Consider the following 15,008-nt stretch of genomic DNA (forward strand, 5'->3'; position numbering starts at 1 on the left):
TAGAACCCCTAACTCTAAGACAGGCATCGGCCTTATATTGGCTATAGGACCACTGAGAGACGCCTGAAAGTCTGGAGGTGTAACTAAGCAGTAGGATATTTTCCCAGCAGGGGCCAGGTCCTTCATTTCATCCCTGATGAGTACCCCCAGAAGAAGAGGAAAGAGGAAGAGCAGGAGGGGCAGAGAAGAGACTGTTGAGCTCCTCATACTATCACAGTAATCCTCACTGGCACACCCTGAGTTAAAAGAACCATTAGCTTCAGTGCCCACAAATAAAAATGTGATGTGTGTGTTATAGAGAGGGACTTATTGTTATGTGTGGGTATGTATCTGTGTGTGTGTGTGTGTGTGTGTGTGTGTGTGTGTGTGTGCATGCACATGCATCTTTGGGAGTCTATCACCATCATTTGGGTACAGGGGACAGCAGAGGCCAGAGAGAATCAGATTCTATGGAATTGTATGTACACATGGTTCAGAGTCACCTGACAGTGGTGCTGGAAATCACAGCCCAGTGTCCTCTGCAAGAACAGCAAATGCTCTTAATGATGGAGCCACCACTCCAGTGCCCACAACATATATTTCTGTTAGTGTTAGGCTCATAACCTGACCTTACTTGCTGTCTACCCAGGAGATCTTGAAGTGCACATTAGACAACAGACTGGATTATCATTAATCCAGGCTTTGTCCCTCACTCAATTCAAGGCAAGGACAACCATTTTGGGTAAAGGCTTTCCTTCCCTTTGAATCCCCTTCCACAAAAGTTGGTTTTATCACGTGGAAAGATTCATCAGTGCCTGAATGACAGTAATTTTTAAATGATGGAAAATACTTCCTCTGTGCTGGCTAGTTTTGTGTCAACTTGACACAAGCTATAGTTATCTCAGAGGAGGGAACCTCAGTTGAGGAAGTGCATCCAGAAGATCTAGCTATAAGCAGACAAGCTCATAGGGACAATTTCTTAATTAGTGATTCATGGGGATGGGCCCTTCCCACTGTGGGTGGTGATACTCCTGCACCACTGGTCCTGGCCTCAGTGATGAACAGTGATGTGGAAGTGTAACCCAATTAACTCTTTCCCCCTAGGGCTCTTTGCTCATTGCGTTTCTTCACAGCAGTGATGTGCCTAGGATACCATCCTATGTGATTTGGGGTAAATGACTTCATTGTTAGAGTCTCAGTTGCTTTTGCTGAAATGTCAATAAACACCACACGCTCCTGGAGTTATGGAGAATTGTAGAGAGGGAACTGGAGGGTGGATCTCCATGTGTGCAGTTCTGATGAACTGTGTACCTTCAGCCACACTGATTTCCCAATACTGACTCTCTTCTCATCTCTAATGGTCCAGTTCTCCCTCCAGTCTGCTACAGTAGTGCAAATGACACTATAAAGGTGAGAAAATAGGATTGTAGTCAGAGGGCAAAAATGGGGGGCAGAGGTGAGACTAAAAGTGGCAGTGGCAAAGGATCCAGGAATTAGGCTATATCACTTCAACTCAGGATGTGTTTGTGGAATCAGTAGTTAATTGTAATGTTTGTAAGATGAATCACCAAAAACACCTTGGGGAAGAAAGGAGTTTATTTGGATTTACACTTCCATATCACTGTGAATCATTGAAAGAAGATAGGTCAGGAACCTGAAAAAGGAGCTGAAGTAGAGGTCATGAAAAGCGGCTACTTACTGGCTTGCTCAGCCTACTATAACAGAGACGCCAGGACCACCAACTCAAGGATAGCACCCCTCCCTCACCAATTACTAACAAAATTTGCCAAAGGCTTGCCTGCAGCTCAATCTTAAGAAAACATTTTAACTAAGGTTTCTTCCTCTCAAATGACCTTAGCTTACTTCAAGCTGACATAAAACAATGTGGTGGTGGTGGTGGGGGGGGGGGGGGGGGGGGGGGGTGTGAGAAGGAAATGAGTTCTAAGGGCCATTTCCTAAAGCAGTGTTTGTACAGCTTTATTTTCAGCACAGTTTCTACTTACTAGAAAGAAGCCATTTAGAGGAATGAGCTAGTTTAGTTTCACTTTCCGATTCTTGGAAAAGCCCCTTATTATAGAACTAGATGCACCACCACCACCAGTAATTGGCTAGCACACTCTGAAGGGGAGACAAAAGCAGGAAGAGTACAAAAGTACTGCCCAACTTTCTTGTTTCTGCTGAAGAAGCAGGAGTGGACCTCAAGCCAAAAGCACAGCTGAGAGCTCATCCTCTCCGGAGCAGTGAGTGCATCCACTGGACACAGGATTTTCTGGTAACTCAGCATTCACATCCCATTGCTCACTATCATCTTCTCTTTCCTAAGGGGTCTGTGGGTAACAAGACTTTTAGAGACACAGCCTCACAGCTGGGATCTCTCCAGTTTGGAAGCTAGGGGGCTTTGAGAAGAGGTCGTGAGGACTTGTTTATAGATGTTCTTTACATAGACATAAACTGAATGACCTAAGTATTATTTTAAACTTACCCATTTTAGGGAAGGGGTGGTTTTGCCTTTTTGTTCTCCACTCCATGTATAAACTGAAATGAACCTTGAAGGATATGTGTTATGAAATGTCACACGGAATATATGAATTGTTGTCTCTCCATCTTCTTAGTCCTAGCACTCTCTTGCCTCTCTCCACCCAGTTCAGCAGATTTACTGTAAACTCCAGTGGAAGCTAGACTGGAGGAAAAGATGCCACTGTGCACTGCTTCTGCTATAAACTGCTGGGGAGCAGTTCTAGCATTTGTTTCTTTGTTTTATTTATTGTATGAAGATTTCATATGTGGATATAATACTTTGATCATCTTCCCCCATTGTTCCTCTCTTCTCTCACCCGTATTCTCTCTGGGACTTTTCCCCTTCCCAATAACTATCACTCTGTTTTCTTGTCTTTTTTTTTTTTCAATGCACCATTGATTTTAGGGTCGCTTGCATATTCTGGGTATAGAGTTATTTACTGGATTATTGATAAGTTTCTAGTAGCTGTGTCTCTAAAAAGAAAAAAAATGATACTCCAGCCCCCACCAGCCATTACTCTTCTTTTTTTTAGATATTTCAAATGTTATCCCGTTTCCCAGTATCCCCTCCAGAAATCCCCTATCCCATTCCTCTTCCTCCTGCTTCTAATAGAGTGATCCCCCACTCACCCATCCATTCCCACTTTCCCACCCTAGCATTCCCCTACACTGAGGCATTGAGCCTTCACAGAACCAAAGGCCTCTTTACATGAAGCTACTATCTCTTCAGCTAAGGATAAGGCATCCTGTGCCCCTAGTCTCATGAATGCTAAATCTTGAAAGGCTAGATCTCATGTAGCTTGTGCAGCTGTCATGAGTCCAAATTCCATGTCACATCACTCCCTGGGCCCATCTCCTGTCTCTTCCAAGGTGTTTCCTGAGCCTGACTAAGGGGGGGGGGGTGTTGATATAGATGTATGTCCCTGCTCTATTTAGGAACGAGCACACAACAGACTCTTATTCTCGGCCCTTTGACCAGTTATGAGACTAAGCATTAAAGTCCTACCCACTGCAAAAACAAAACAAATGGGACACAAAGAGCAGCAACAAAACCCTTGTCTGAATAAAGCTGAGACATCACTAATCTCTGGTATATTCAAAAAATGTGAAGAAGGCAAGGGAACAAGTCCATTTACCAAACAAGAGTGGTAGATGATGTGGATAGTTTTAACCGTGCAATACTCTTTAACTTCATGTGTTTTGGTATAGAACTGAGGTATTAATGAAGAAATGTATCTTTCTGCAAGGATTGATATTTCATATCACTCTCACCTGTTGTGTTCACACAGCTCAGACATTGCAGACCATTATTTGCTCTTGTTTCTTTCCTCTTTATAGTTTTAGTAATTCTTGGAGAATGTTTTACAAGTTATTTTGCTCATTTTTGTTACCTTTACTTATTCATTTTATGTATATTCATGTACTGGGACTGAACACTCACATGCCACAGCATGCATATGGAGGTCAAAAGACAAGTTGTAGAAGTCACTTCTTTCTCACCACTATGTGAGCCTTGGGACTAGAATTCAAATCACCTAGCTTAGTGACAAGTACTCTTACCTGCCGAGTCATCTTACTGGCCCAAGACAAACTTTAGTATGTAATTAGAACAGGGGATGGGGACTAAAAGAATGGAAGCTTTTGTGAAAAGATCTCCAGCATCTGTTGTCTTCATGACTTCCTCCATCTCCTCAGGCTAAATACAGCATGTCCAGGCTCTTGGTTGCCCTGATAGATGTAATTGTTTTCATTTTCTTCAGAGTCCAGTCAGCTTTTGTGACTGGCCAAATTTATTACCCAACAATTAATTTCAGTAACTATCAGGAAAACTTAGATCTGTCCCTCTCCCCCATTAGTTTAATCTAAAGTTGATTGAGTATAACCTGGACACCTGTTCAGCTTGGGGAACAAAATTCAGAGGGGAGTAGATCATGGAGTCTCATGGAGTCATCCTGATATTTTAGTAGGAATTACCTAGCCAGGAGACCAGGGGCTGAGCAGCACCCCCACTTGTGCATGATGCGTTATGTCTCTGTAAGGCCACTATTTTTCTGAGTATAGGGAGCCGAGCCTTGGCTTTGTCACCACTGTTGCTTGGCACTTGGTGGTGTTGCTAACAACAATGCTGAAACAGAGGTTCTGTCCTTGTTAGCAGTCACATGTCAGGAGAAAATGCAAATAGTTATCTTAAGGAAACAGAGTTCAAATCATTTTACAAGAAAGATATATATGCATTTTGGTATTAAGATATTGAATCCCATAACATTAAATAAAAATGTATTCTCTACTAATCCCATGATTACTGTTGAATCCAATGTTTTTGTAACTCATCACAACCTTTCCGTTATGGCTGTGATGAATGTTATTTTAATTAAATTCTACTTTTGTAAGTGAAACCAAAACCATATCAATATCTTAATGGAACATGATTGATATAAACAAGACTAGAGTTTTAGATTTGTTTCAGTGTAGTAAACTGTGACCTTGGGAATATTTAAAACCCTTTAAATATAGCCAACTTAGTCATATCCATGGGCTTTTTTAGCTTTTACAAAATATTTATGGCAGATCATAATTTGCATTTTTAGTTTTTTGTACCCCTTACCCTGGAGCCATCCTCATATAACAAAATCAATTTACAAGCTAAAAATCTTTTTCTTCAACATTTTCTTTAAAAATGTATCCACCTATTTATGACCCTTTAAGCTCTTTTTCTCCTACTTATTGGATCCTGTTCTTACTTTTTTAATATGGTAAAGCATAATGACATAAACAAACAACTAAGGTATTTGTTGCCTCAAAGTCCTGGCAAGGTTGAAATGACTGCTTTATCAGAAGGTCATGAGTATAATGAGAGCAATTTGTCAGAACAGGCCCCATGGCCCTGTTGTCAAAAATGAGATCATGTCCCCTATTGCAGCAGTCAGGGCTCTGGAAAGAAGCAGAAAACAGAACACACTGATACCTTAAACCAGAAGCCACACAGCTCATGTCCTCAGAGGACAGAAGAGAATAGATGTGTGCAGTTAAATTATACGTCAGATAGGTTTTAACCTGAAACATTTATAAATCTTAAGAAATGTAAACAAACCTGTGGATGCCATTCTTGGCAGTGTTTGTTCTCAGTTTTACTGGTTATGCTATTGTCCTGTGGCAGGTCAGGTCAGAGGTGAGCTTCCATTGTCTCTCGGTAGGAACTTTATCTTATAGAGAATTAATCACAATAGTTCTAGCTGCAATATGTCTCAGGAAAGCAAAGAGCATTGTAACATTTAAGAGACAATTTTTAGCCAATTGGCCAGCAGCCCAGGAAAAATACACATTAGCAATTCTGAAGGCAGCCTCACCTTTTACCAACAAATCTAAGTTATTTCTCAAAGAATTGTTTAAGTTATGTGAAATAAAAGGCATTTAGGCTAAACTGCCAGTTATGATTTAGCTCAATGCCCACTACAAGGCAGTTTGGTGCCACATATATGAGCATAGTCATACATGTAGACAATGCACAACCTACACATGCATGGAACACATTTCCATGCACAAGAAAACCATAAGAATTCTTTTTTTTTTTAATTTTTTAAAATTTTATTAGATATATTCTTTATTTACATGTCATACAATATCTCCTTTCCAAGTTTCCCCTCCAAAAACAAAAACAAAAACAAAAACAAAAAACGAAAAAAAGAAGAACAAGAACAAACCCCTGTTCCCTTCCCCCTTCCCCTGCTTACCGCCCCACCTTCTCCTGCTTACTGGCCCTGGCATTCCCCTACACTGGGGCATAGAACCTTCACAGGGCCAAGGACCTCTCCTCTCATTGATGACCAACTTGGCCATCCTCTACTATACATATGCTGCTGGAGCAATTAGTCTCACCTTGTGTACTTTTTGGTTAGTGATTTAGTCCCTGGGAGCTCCGAGGGTACTAGTTAGTTCATATTGTTGTTCATCCTAAGGGGCTACAAACCCTTCAGCTCCTTGGGTACTTTCTCTAGCTCCTTAAGAATTCTTATGTTAAATTTATCATGTCAGGATTTTCTTTAAGTCTTCTACCCTGATGATTTTTTTTCCATATCGCTAAGTAAGCTTCAATCTTAAATCTGTTCTTTAAAAGTTTTAACTTTCAGTTGAAGAAAATTAGGAAACTTATATCCTAGTATGTGGCCCTTATCATAAATGAGATAACTAAACAGGAAGTGTTATGACGAAAGGGGCTTGCGGAAGCAAGGAAGACTCATCAACATGCAAACTCTTTAGTTGAAATTTGACTTTGGTGTTCACAAGACTGAGTTTCAAAATCACATATCTGGATGATCTGGAATATGAAAAGGAAACCATCCAATCAATAAGGCAAAACAAAGTACGCACACATGCACACACACACATGCACACACACACACACACACACACACACACACACACACCCTGAATACATTTCACTTTATACAGATCTATAGGATGAGAAATTCCACCTCCTTATCATCAGGAAAGATCCCAGGTCTGGGGTTCAAGAAGTATTTGGGGGCAGATGAGGAATAGTGAATGCCATTAACAGGCACAGAGCAGCACAGCAGAGACTGTGAGATCAAGCCCACATGGCATATTGGAAAATCTCTTCTTAGGGTCCCAGAGAAAGAGAGGCAGTTCTGTGCCATGTGACTGATGAGGAGCCTGTAGCGTGTGCTCCCAATCAAGCAGTCTATGAGAGTGTGGAAAGCAAGAATATAAAGGTAAAGGTGATTTTAGTCATGGAGACCTATCATTCCTGAAAATATCACAATTCAAACTCAATGTGATTAGACCTAGCTAACACTTCAGATGGCTAGAAGTTAGACCCAGGAGTGCTACCAATCTCCTCAAACCTCCTTTGAGGCTTTCATACTCAGGTTTCCGTGACTAGACTCCCATTCCAGATGAAGGAGACTTGAGTTAGTCCCCTTGTAGACTCTAGGGACAAAAATGTCAGTTCTCCAGACCTGTAGCTGACACACAGTATGCTTCCTGTCATATCTGGTCTTTCTCCCTCTATCACAGTACTGTTAGCTGGCTCAAGGTCCACAAACATTGGTAAGATTGGAACAGCATTAGAAGATTCAGAGAGGCAACAAAGCTTTCTCAGGACTTCCTGGCTGTGTGCAAGCTGAAATCCAGGTCCCTGGAATCCTTCCCTTTCCTCTTTTATTTCCAGCAGTGGAGAGGGGTCTTTCCTGAGACAGACAATTCAAAGCTTTCAAATGGGTAACACTGATGTGTACCCTGACCCACTGAGTCCACCTCTTACTGCAAAGCGAAAATAAACAAGCCAAATAGGACACCATGGAGCAATACTTAGTGCCTGAACCAGGCAAATCTGGTACAGGAGTGTCTTAGTCAGGGTTTCTATTCCTGCACAAACATCATGACCAAGAAGCAAGTTGGGGAGGAAAGGGTTTATTCAGCTTACTTCCACATTGCTGTTATCACTAAAGGAAGTCAGGACTGGAACTCAAGCAGGTCAGGAAGCAGGAGCTGATGCAGAGGCCACGGAGAGATGTTTCTTACTGGCTTGCTTCCCCTGGCTTGCTCAGCCTGCTCTCTTATAGAACCCAAAACCTCCAGCCCAGGAATGGCACCACCCACAAGGGGCAATTGAGAAAATGCCCCACAGCTGAATCTCATGGAGGCACTTCCCCAACTGAACCTCCCTTCTCTGTGATAACTCCAGCCTGTGTGAAGTTGACACAGAAAACCAGCCAGTAAAAGGAGTCATTTCAAAAGTAAAGCTCTAACTCACTAACCAAGAAAGGAAGCATAGGAATTTTATTTGGGGGCCCATACGTCTTCATATAGAGGTGTGTGAACTTTGAGGCATAAGCATTTTAGGATTACATTCCCTGAGCATGCTCACTTCAAAGACATGTACAGGACTACATCTCAGAATCCTCACTTACACAGTAACATTTTAGCTGTCAGTCAAGGAAAGGATAGCTTGAAGGAGCTGAATCAAGAGTCTGTCAATGAAGGTAGCTGCCTTGCTTCCTCAGTAACAGATTGATTGACAATTGTTCCTGTCCTTTCCCAGCACCCTTATGTGGAGGCTGATGTCACATGACTACACAACATTAAGAATACACAAATATTTTACAGGAATGTCAACAGCTTTACAAACTTTCCATCTCATGTTAGCTTCTCGTGTCCAAATTGGTGGAGTGTCATTTTTGTTTTTCAAAACAAGGTTTCTCTGCTTCTGCTGCTCTGACTGTCCTGGAACTCACTCTGTAAACCAGGCTGGCCTCAAACTCACAAAGATCTGCCTACATCTGCCTGTGAAGTGTTGGGATTAAAGGCATGCCATCAGTGCCTGGCTTCTGTTCAGATTTTGTATAAACCCAAAAAACAGGTTTAGTGGCATCTGATGATAGAGAGTGTATCCTTTGCTCATGGCATCTGCTTCCTGGTTTCCAGGACACCATGGGCTATGGAATGCTACCTAAATTACTACCTGGGGTTCTGACTGCTATAGAACTCAGTTATACATGTCCTTCTACATCTGTTGTCACCATAGTAGCAGATCCAATACCTACCAGTCCTCCTATTCCCACTGGGATAGTCATAGAGCCAAGCCTCTGGATATAGCCCAAGTGTCAATGCAGATAGTCAAATCCAAGTTTCAGGAGTTAGTATTATCTAATTCAACTCAGCCTTGATTAATCTTTCTCCTGTCTCCTGCATATGTTGCCTGTGTTCATTTTTAATGCTGCTGGTACCCGGCTTGTGCCATCTTGAACCAAGCATCTGCCAGCATGGGTGATATCCCTTACAGTACTTTAACTAGCTTGACTGTTGGTAGTCAGGGAAGCTAGTTATCTTCAAGAGAAAATAAACATACCTTTGTGGCACTGGTGACTGGACTGGCAGACACTAAACCCCATATAAACATGCATTATATTTTGCAAAGTTTGGTACTATTCCATCTTAGAAAGAGGCTTGGAAATTGGCTTTCAACCCAACTGTCTTGAAAAAATGATGTATATTACAGTTCAGGCTGGATCCATCATTAAAGGTTCAAATGAAGAGACTTCAGTAAAACAGCAACTTCAGAATGTTGAATAGCCTGAGCAGATAAATAAAGAACTGTGTGACAATCAGAAGCCAGAAAGTATAAGGGGCTGATACCAGGTCTAACATAAGAAATGTACAGTTCACAAAGACCAAATACCATAGATTATAGAGTGATGGACACAGTCCAGACATACAGCCAAAGCAGGGCAACAGGGAGCCCATGACCAGACACAGCTGAATTACACTGGAAGCTGGAAGGGGAGTGACCTCTGTGGAAGTGCTCTACATGTCACAGAGGCACAGAGGAGGCTGAAAGGTAAAATAGGCTTGTTAAGAGACAGTGGAGAAAAAGCATTAAAAGCTCACGGGATTGTCTCAGCTACCTGCAAAAACAATGACCCTCTTCTGTCACTCATAGATGAAATCTAGTGTAGCCAACCTCATAAAAGTGAAAATCAGTGAGGTGGTCCACCAGGCAATGGGAAGAGTGGAATTGCAAAATGTTAGTTAAAGTTCCATTTGTGTAAATTGAACATGGGGGAGTTTGAATGCATAACTATAATCACTAAGAATGGTGTGTGCTGCAATGTATTTGAAATTTGCTACAATGAAAGTCTGAAATTTCATGCAAACCCTCTTTCTTCCAGTGCCTTAATCTGCTTGAAGTCATGGGTCAGCTGTTCTCTTCAAGTAACAGTGAGCATGAAGATTTGGCCTCCAGCTTTACTAAATATTTTCAGAAATTTAAGACAGGAAGCAAAATCATTCCTCAGGAAATCATCAATTCGGTTGAATTAAGCATGAGAAAAGGGAACATTCAGAGGGCAAACTCTGCAATCAGGGATGCATTAAAAGAAATCGATAGTACCCCGCTCAATGTTGCTATCACTGGGGAGACTGGATCAGGGAAGTCCACCTTCATCAATGCCCTGAGAGGCATTGGGGATGAAGAGAGAGGTGCAGCTAAAACTGGGGTGGTAGAGACAACCATGGAGAGATATCCATACAAACACCCCAATATGCCCAATGTGGTTATTTGGGACCTGCCTGGGCTTGGATCCACAAAGTTCCCACCAAAAACCTATCTGGAGAAAATGAAGTTCCATGAGTATGACTTCTTCATCATTGTTTCATCCACACGCTTTAAGCAAAATGATATAGACCTCGCCAAAGCAGTCGGCATGATGAAGAAGGAATTCTACTTCGTGAGAACCAAGGTGGACTCTGACTTAAGAAATGAAGAGGAAAGCAAACCTCAAACATTTGTTAGAGAAAAAGTCCTGCTGGGCATCCGCCTTGACTGTGTGAAGAACTTTCAGGAGAGTGACATTGCTGAGCCACCGATCTTCTTGATCTCTAGCAGAAATTTTGGTGACTATGACTTCCCCATCCTGATGGACAAAATGATAAGTGACCTTCCTGTATACAAGCGACACAATTTTATGCTCTCCTTACCCAATATTACAGATTCAGCCATTGAAAGGAAGCAGCAATTTCTGAAGCAGAGGATTTGGCTGGAAGGCTTTGCGGCTGGCCTGCTGAATATCATCCCTCCACTGAACTTGGACAGTGATTTGGAGACTCTGAAGAAAAGCATGGAGCACTACCGCACTGTGCTTGGAGTGGATCACAGATCTTTGCAGAGTTTGGCGAGGGACTGGAAAATGCCAGTCGATCAGGTGGAGGCCATGATGAAATCCCCTGCCGTCTTCAAACTTACAGATGAAGAAACAATAGAAAAAAGGCTTTCAAGATATTATCAGGAGTATTGTGTGGCTAATGGGTATTTAGTTATTGAAAATCATTATCTTAGAAAAATATTTTACCTGAAATATTATTTCCTTGACATAGTGACTGAGGACTCTAAAACTCTTCTCAAAGAGATATGTTTAAGAAACAACTTGGTTTCTAATTAGGCTGAAGTCCCATGGCAGTCAAAAAATCAGAATCAATGACAGAAAAATAGGACTCTGATACTGTAAAAAATATACTGGCTTTATCCATGCTACTATAGCTTTATCCACATTTAGTGATAGCAAGGGGATCAGATGCGTATAAATAAACCGATAGCTAAAAACTATCTCCTCACTTTGAGTAAACTCTCACATCTAGTAATTTTACTTATATTCAAACTTGTTTAATATAAATCAACATCCATGTTCAGGGTTCACATTGTGGTGTTTAGTATTGTCAACTCGACAAACTCTAGAGACACATGAAAGATGAGCCTCTGGGCTTGCATTTTGCTTATGTTAATTGAGCTTGGAAACCCTTCCCACTGTGGGTGGCACCATTCCCTAGCTAAGCAGCAGCATATTTCCACTCTTTCACAGCTCTTGGGTTTTTTGTTTTTGTTTTTGTTTTTTTTTTTTTTAACTGTAGATGGAGTGGCACTAAATGCCTCAAGATACTGCTGTGATTTCTTGATAATGACATATATAATCTTAAACTTGATTCTGTAGACTCTCTTCATAGACATATTAAAGGAGAAACCATAACTGGGCTGGAAAGATGGCTCAGGAGATAAAGAAGACCTTGCAAGTCTGAAGACCTGAGTTCTGATTCCCAGAACCCTCATAAAGCCAGCTAACCATCTGGAATTCATGTACCTCTATGGTGAGATGGGAGGCAGAAAGAGAAAACTTTTGGAAGATCATAAGGCCAGCTGTCCTGCCATATACAGCAGTGAATAAGAGGCCCTGACTCACGCAAGTAGAAGGTAAAAGCCAACACGCAAGCTTGTCCTCTAATCTCTGCATACATGCCATGTCATGTTCATGCCTGATATCACACATGGAAAGATACACACACAAAAAAAGTTTTGTTTTGTTTTGTTTTTCATTTAAAAAAAAAGAGGGAAGATTTGGGGCAATAGCTCAGTGGTATAATATTTGCCTCACACTCATAAGGCCTAAAGTTCAATCCCTAGAACTCCAGAAAAAGACAAAATGTACAGGGATGGCTTTGAGGTTAAGAGAAATGGCTCATAGGTTAAGTAAACTGGCTGCTCGGGAGGGAACAAATAAGGGGTTTTTTGGAGGGGAAACCAGGAGAGGGGGTAACATTGAAATCTAAATAAAGAAAATATCTAATAAAAAATAAAATTAAAAAAAAGAAAACAGTAAAAAGAAAAAAGGAAAGAAAGAGTGAATGAATGAATACTGGCTGCTTTTCCAAAGGATCAGGATCCAATTACCAGAACTCACACAGTAGCTCACAGTTGCCTTCAACTCCTTTTCGAGGAGATGATCTGATATCATCTCCTGACATCCTAGGAGATCACATATGGTCCTAGGGATTAGGCACATGTGGTAAACAGACTTACATGTCAAGCAAACATTCATACAATAAAAGAAAATTAAGAAAAAATTTAAATATATGATTAAGTTAAAAAAGGGAGAGTGAAACAATAACTTAGAGATCACCATAGCCTTAATCAAGAATTTCTAACACATCCTATCTAGTCAAAATCCTGAGAAAATACTAAAAAGGCCTTCTAATTCTATCCAGAACTAGGGGAGATGATGACTGTCTCTACTTTATAATGACTGGTGTTTGGAATGCTATAATAATAAATGGCTGCTCTACTCCACATCAATACCAAAAGTCATTTAATAAATTCTTTCTGAAAAAAAGACATGTGTTGCTAATTGACATCCCAAGAATCCATCATAACTTCGCAGTGAACTGTCCTTAGTATTGCTGTAAGGTGCTGATTGTCTCAAAGCCCATTCCCTAGTCTACATCTTACCTTACTTGAAGTAAAGTACAAATAAACAGCACAGGTGTTAGTGAGACAGAAAGGGAAACACAAAAGAAAAGGAAAATGGTGGAGAATGATTTCTTTTTAAAAAAAAAAAACTTTTATTGCATTATGATGAGAAAAGTTATATGATTTCAATTTATCTGGATTTACTAACATTTAAAAAGATATTTTAAGTAAATAGAATTGAATCACATTCTTGATTCCCTTTTGTACCACCGCTCCTCCCAGAGACCCTCCTTTCAATACCTACAATATCTTTTTTGTCATATTCTTTAAAATTTATAAAATATTATAACAATAAAAATAAGTATTATGAAAGTTGTTTGATATAAAACAACACTCAATTTAACAGTCTTATGTAGATGCTCATCTACAGGAACAGTAAAAATACATTTTTCTCAATATAAATTTTAAATAACTCCAAATATATTAACTGTATACTTCAAAATAATACATCACTACTAGTATTTTCTTAAATGAACAGAAATATATAAAGTCTTTTTGTTTGTTTTGTATTTAGTGGAGTTTAAAATCTTGGCTCTTACTGTGGTACAAGCCCAAAATAAGAACAATTTTTAGACATTGGGTTTCATTGTAATAAAGCTGTATTTCAATGATCCTCACATCACCAAAGGACTTTACCTCCATTGTAGCTAAGCTGAGAGTTGACAGTTCTGCTGCACCAAGAAATGAATTGTAGGCTCAATTTTTGGATACAGATTTCCTGCTATGGTCAAAGCTGTTTGATTTGAGTGAGTGACTTCATTCTCAGCCTATAGAGAACAGGTTACATTCATTTAAGAAATGATGTAAGTATTAAGATGGTCTATCCATAAAGTCATTCACCAACTGTTTAATGAACAATGGTTCTGCTTGGAGGGTGGCACAGATATTAGGTGAGGGTAAGAATTTGATTCATTAGCTGTGATAATTTGGAAAAGCATTCACCTCAGAGAAAGAGTAATTTATAAAGTCCTCTTCTTCAAACTTGATACAAGAGTTACAAATGTCAAGCAAAGCATTCATTCTCACTTTGCTGTTCTCTTACAAGCCACCTCCCTAGTTAATCGTCTATGTTTCTTTTGGGTATATAAATACTTTTGAAATATATAAGCTGTTCTGAAAACCAGAGTATAGTGTAAAAACATGGAATAAACAATACTACTAGTAGGCTGAGATAGGAGAAGCAAGATTTCAAGACCCTTATATTGTACACAGCCAGACACTGTCACAAACTTACAAGCTGACAGTGTATATAGATTGTATAATGTTGGACCTATTTCTTCAATTACCAAATTAGAGAAAGCATTGGATGTCAATCAACAAATTTCCAATTCCTCATATTATTGGATTTCAATCGATTAGGATATGTTGGTGCTCCTTATGTTGATGTTTTCCATCTATTATCCTTTGTACAGCTGGATTTGAGGAAAAATATTGTGTAAATTTTGTTTTGTCATGGAATATCTTGTTTTCTCCATCTATGGTAATTGAGAGTTTTGCTGGATATAGTAGCCTGGACTGGCATTTGTGTTCTTGCAGGGTCTGTATGACATCCGCCCAGGATCTTCTAGCTTTCATAGTCTCTGGTGAGAAATCTGCCATAATTCTGACAAGCCTGTTTTTATATGTTACTTACATTTTTTCCCTTACTGCTTTTAAAATTCTTTCTTTGTTTAGTGCATTTGGTGTTTTGATTATTATG

General features: G+C 40.1%; 1 protein-coding gene across 1 annotated transcript; it reads left to right on the forward strand.

The window, feature by feature from the left end:
• Positions 1–2,025: 2,025 nt before the first annotated feature.
• LOC116087204 (interferon-inducible GTPase 1-like) lies at positions 2,026–13,161 on the forward strand. Its single transcript, XM_031365750.1, has 2 exons — positions 2,026–2,251; positions 10,185–13,161. Exon 2 carries the CDS (start codon positions 10,206–10,208, stop codon positions 11,451–11,453), a length of 1,248 nt encoding a protein of 415 aa, XP_031221610.1. The 5' UTR covers positions 2,026–2,251; positions 10,185–10,205; the 3' UTR covers positions 11,454–13,161.
• Positions 13,162–15,008: the final 1,847 nt, after the last annotated feature.

This window comes from Mastomys coucha, unplaced genomic scaffold (assembly GCF_008632895.1).
Source record: "Mastomys coucha isolate ucsf_1 unplaced genomic scaffold, UCSF_Mcou_1 pScaffold13, whole genome shotgun sequence".
Classification (NCBI taxonomy): Eukaryota; Metazoa; Chordata; class Mammalia; order Rodentia; family Muridae; genus Mastomys; species Mastomys coucha.

Excerpts from the sequence above, each read along its gene's own strand:
- LOC116087204 (XM_031365750.1), top strand. The coding sequence starts at position 10,206 with ATGGGTCAGCTGTTCTCTTCAAGTAACAGTGAGCATGAAGATTTGGCC.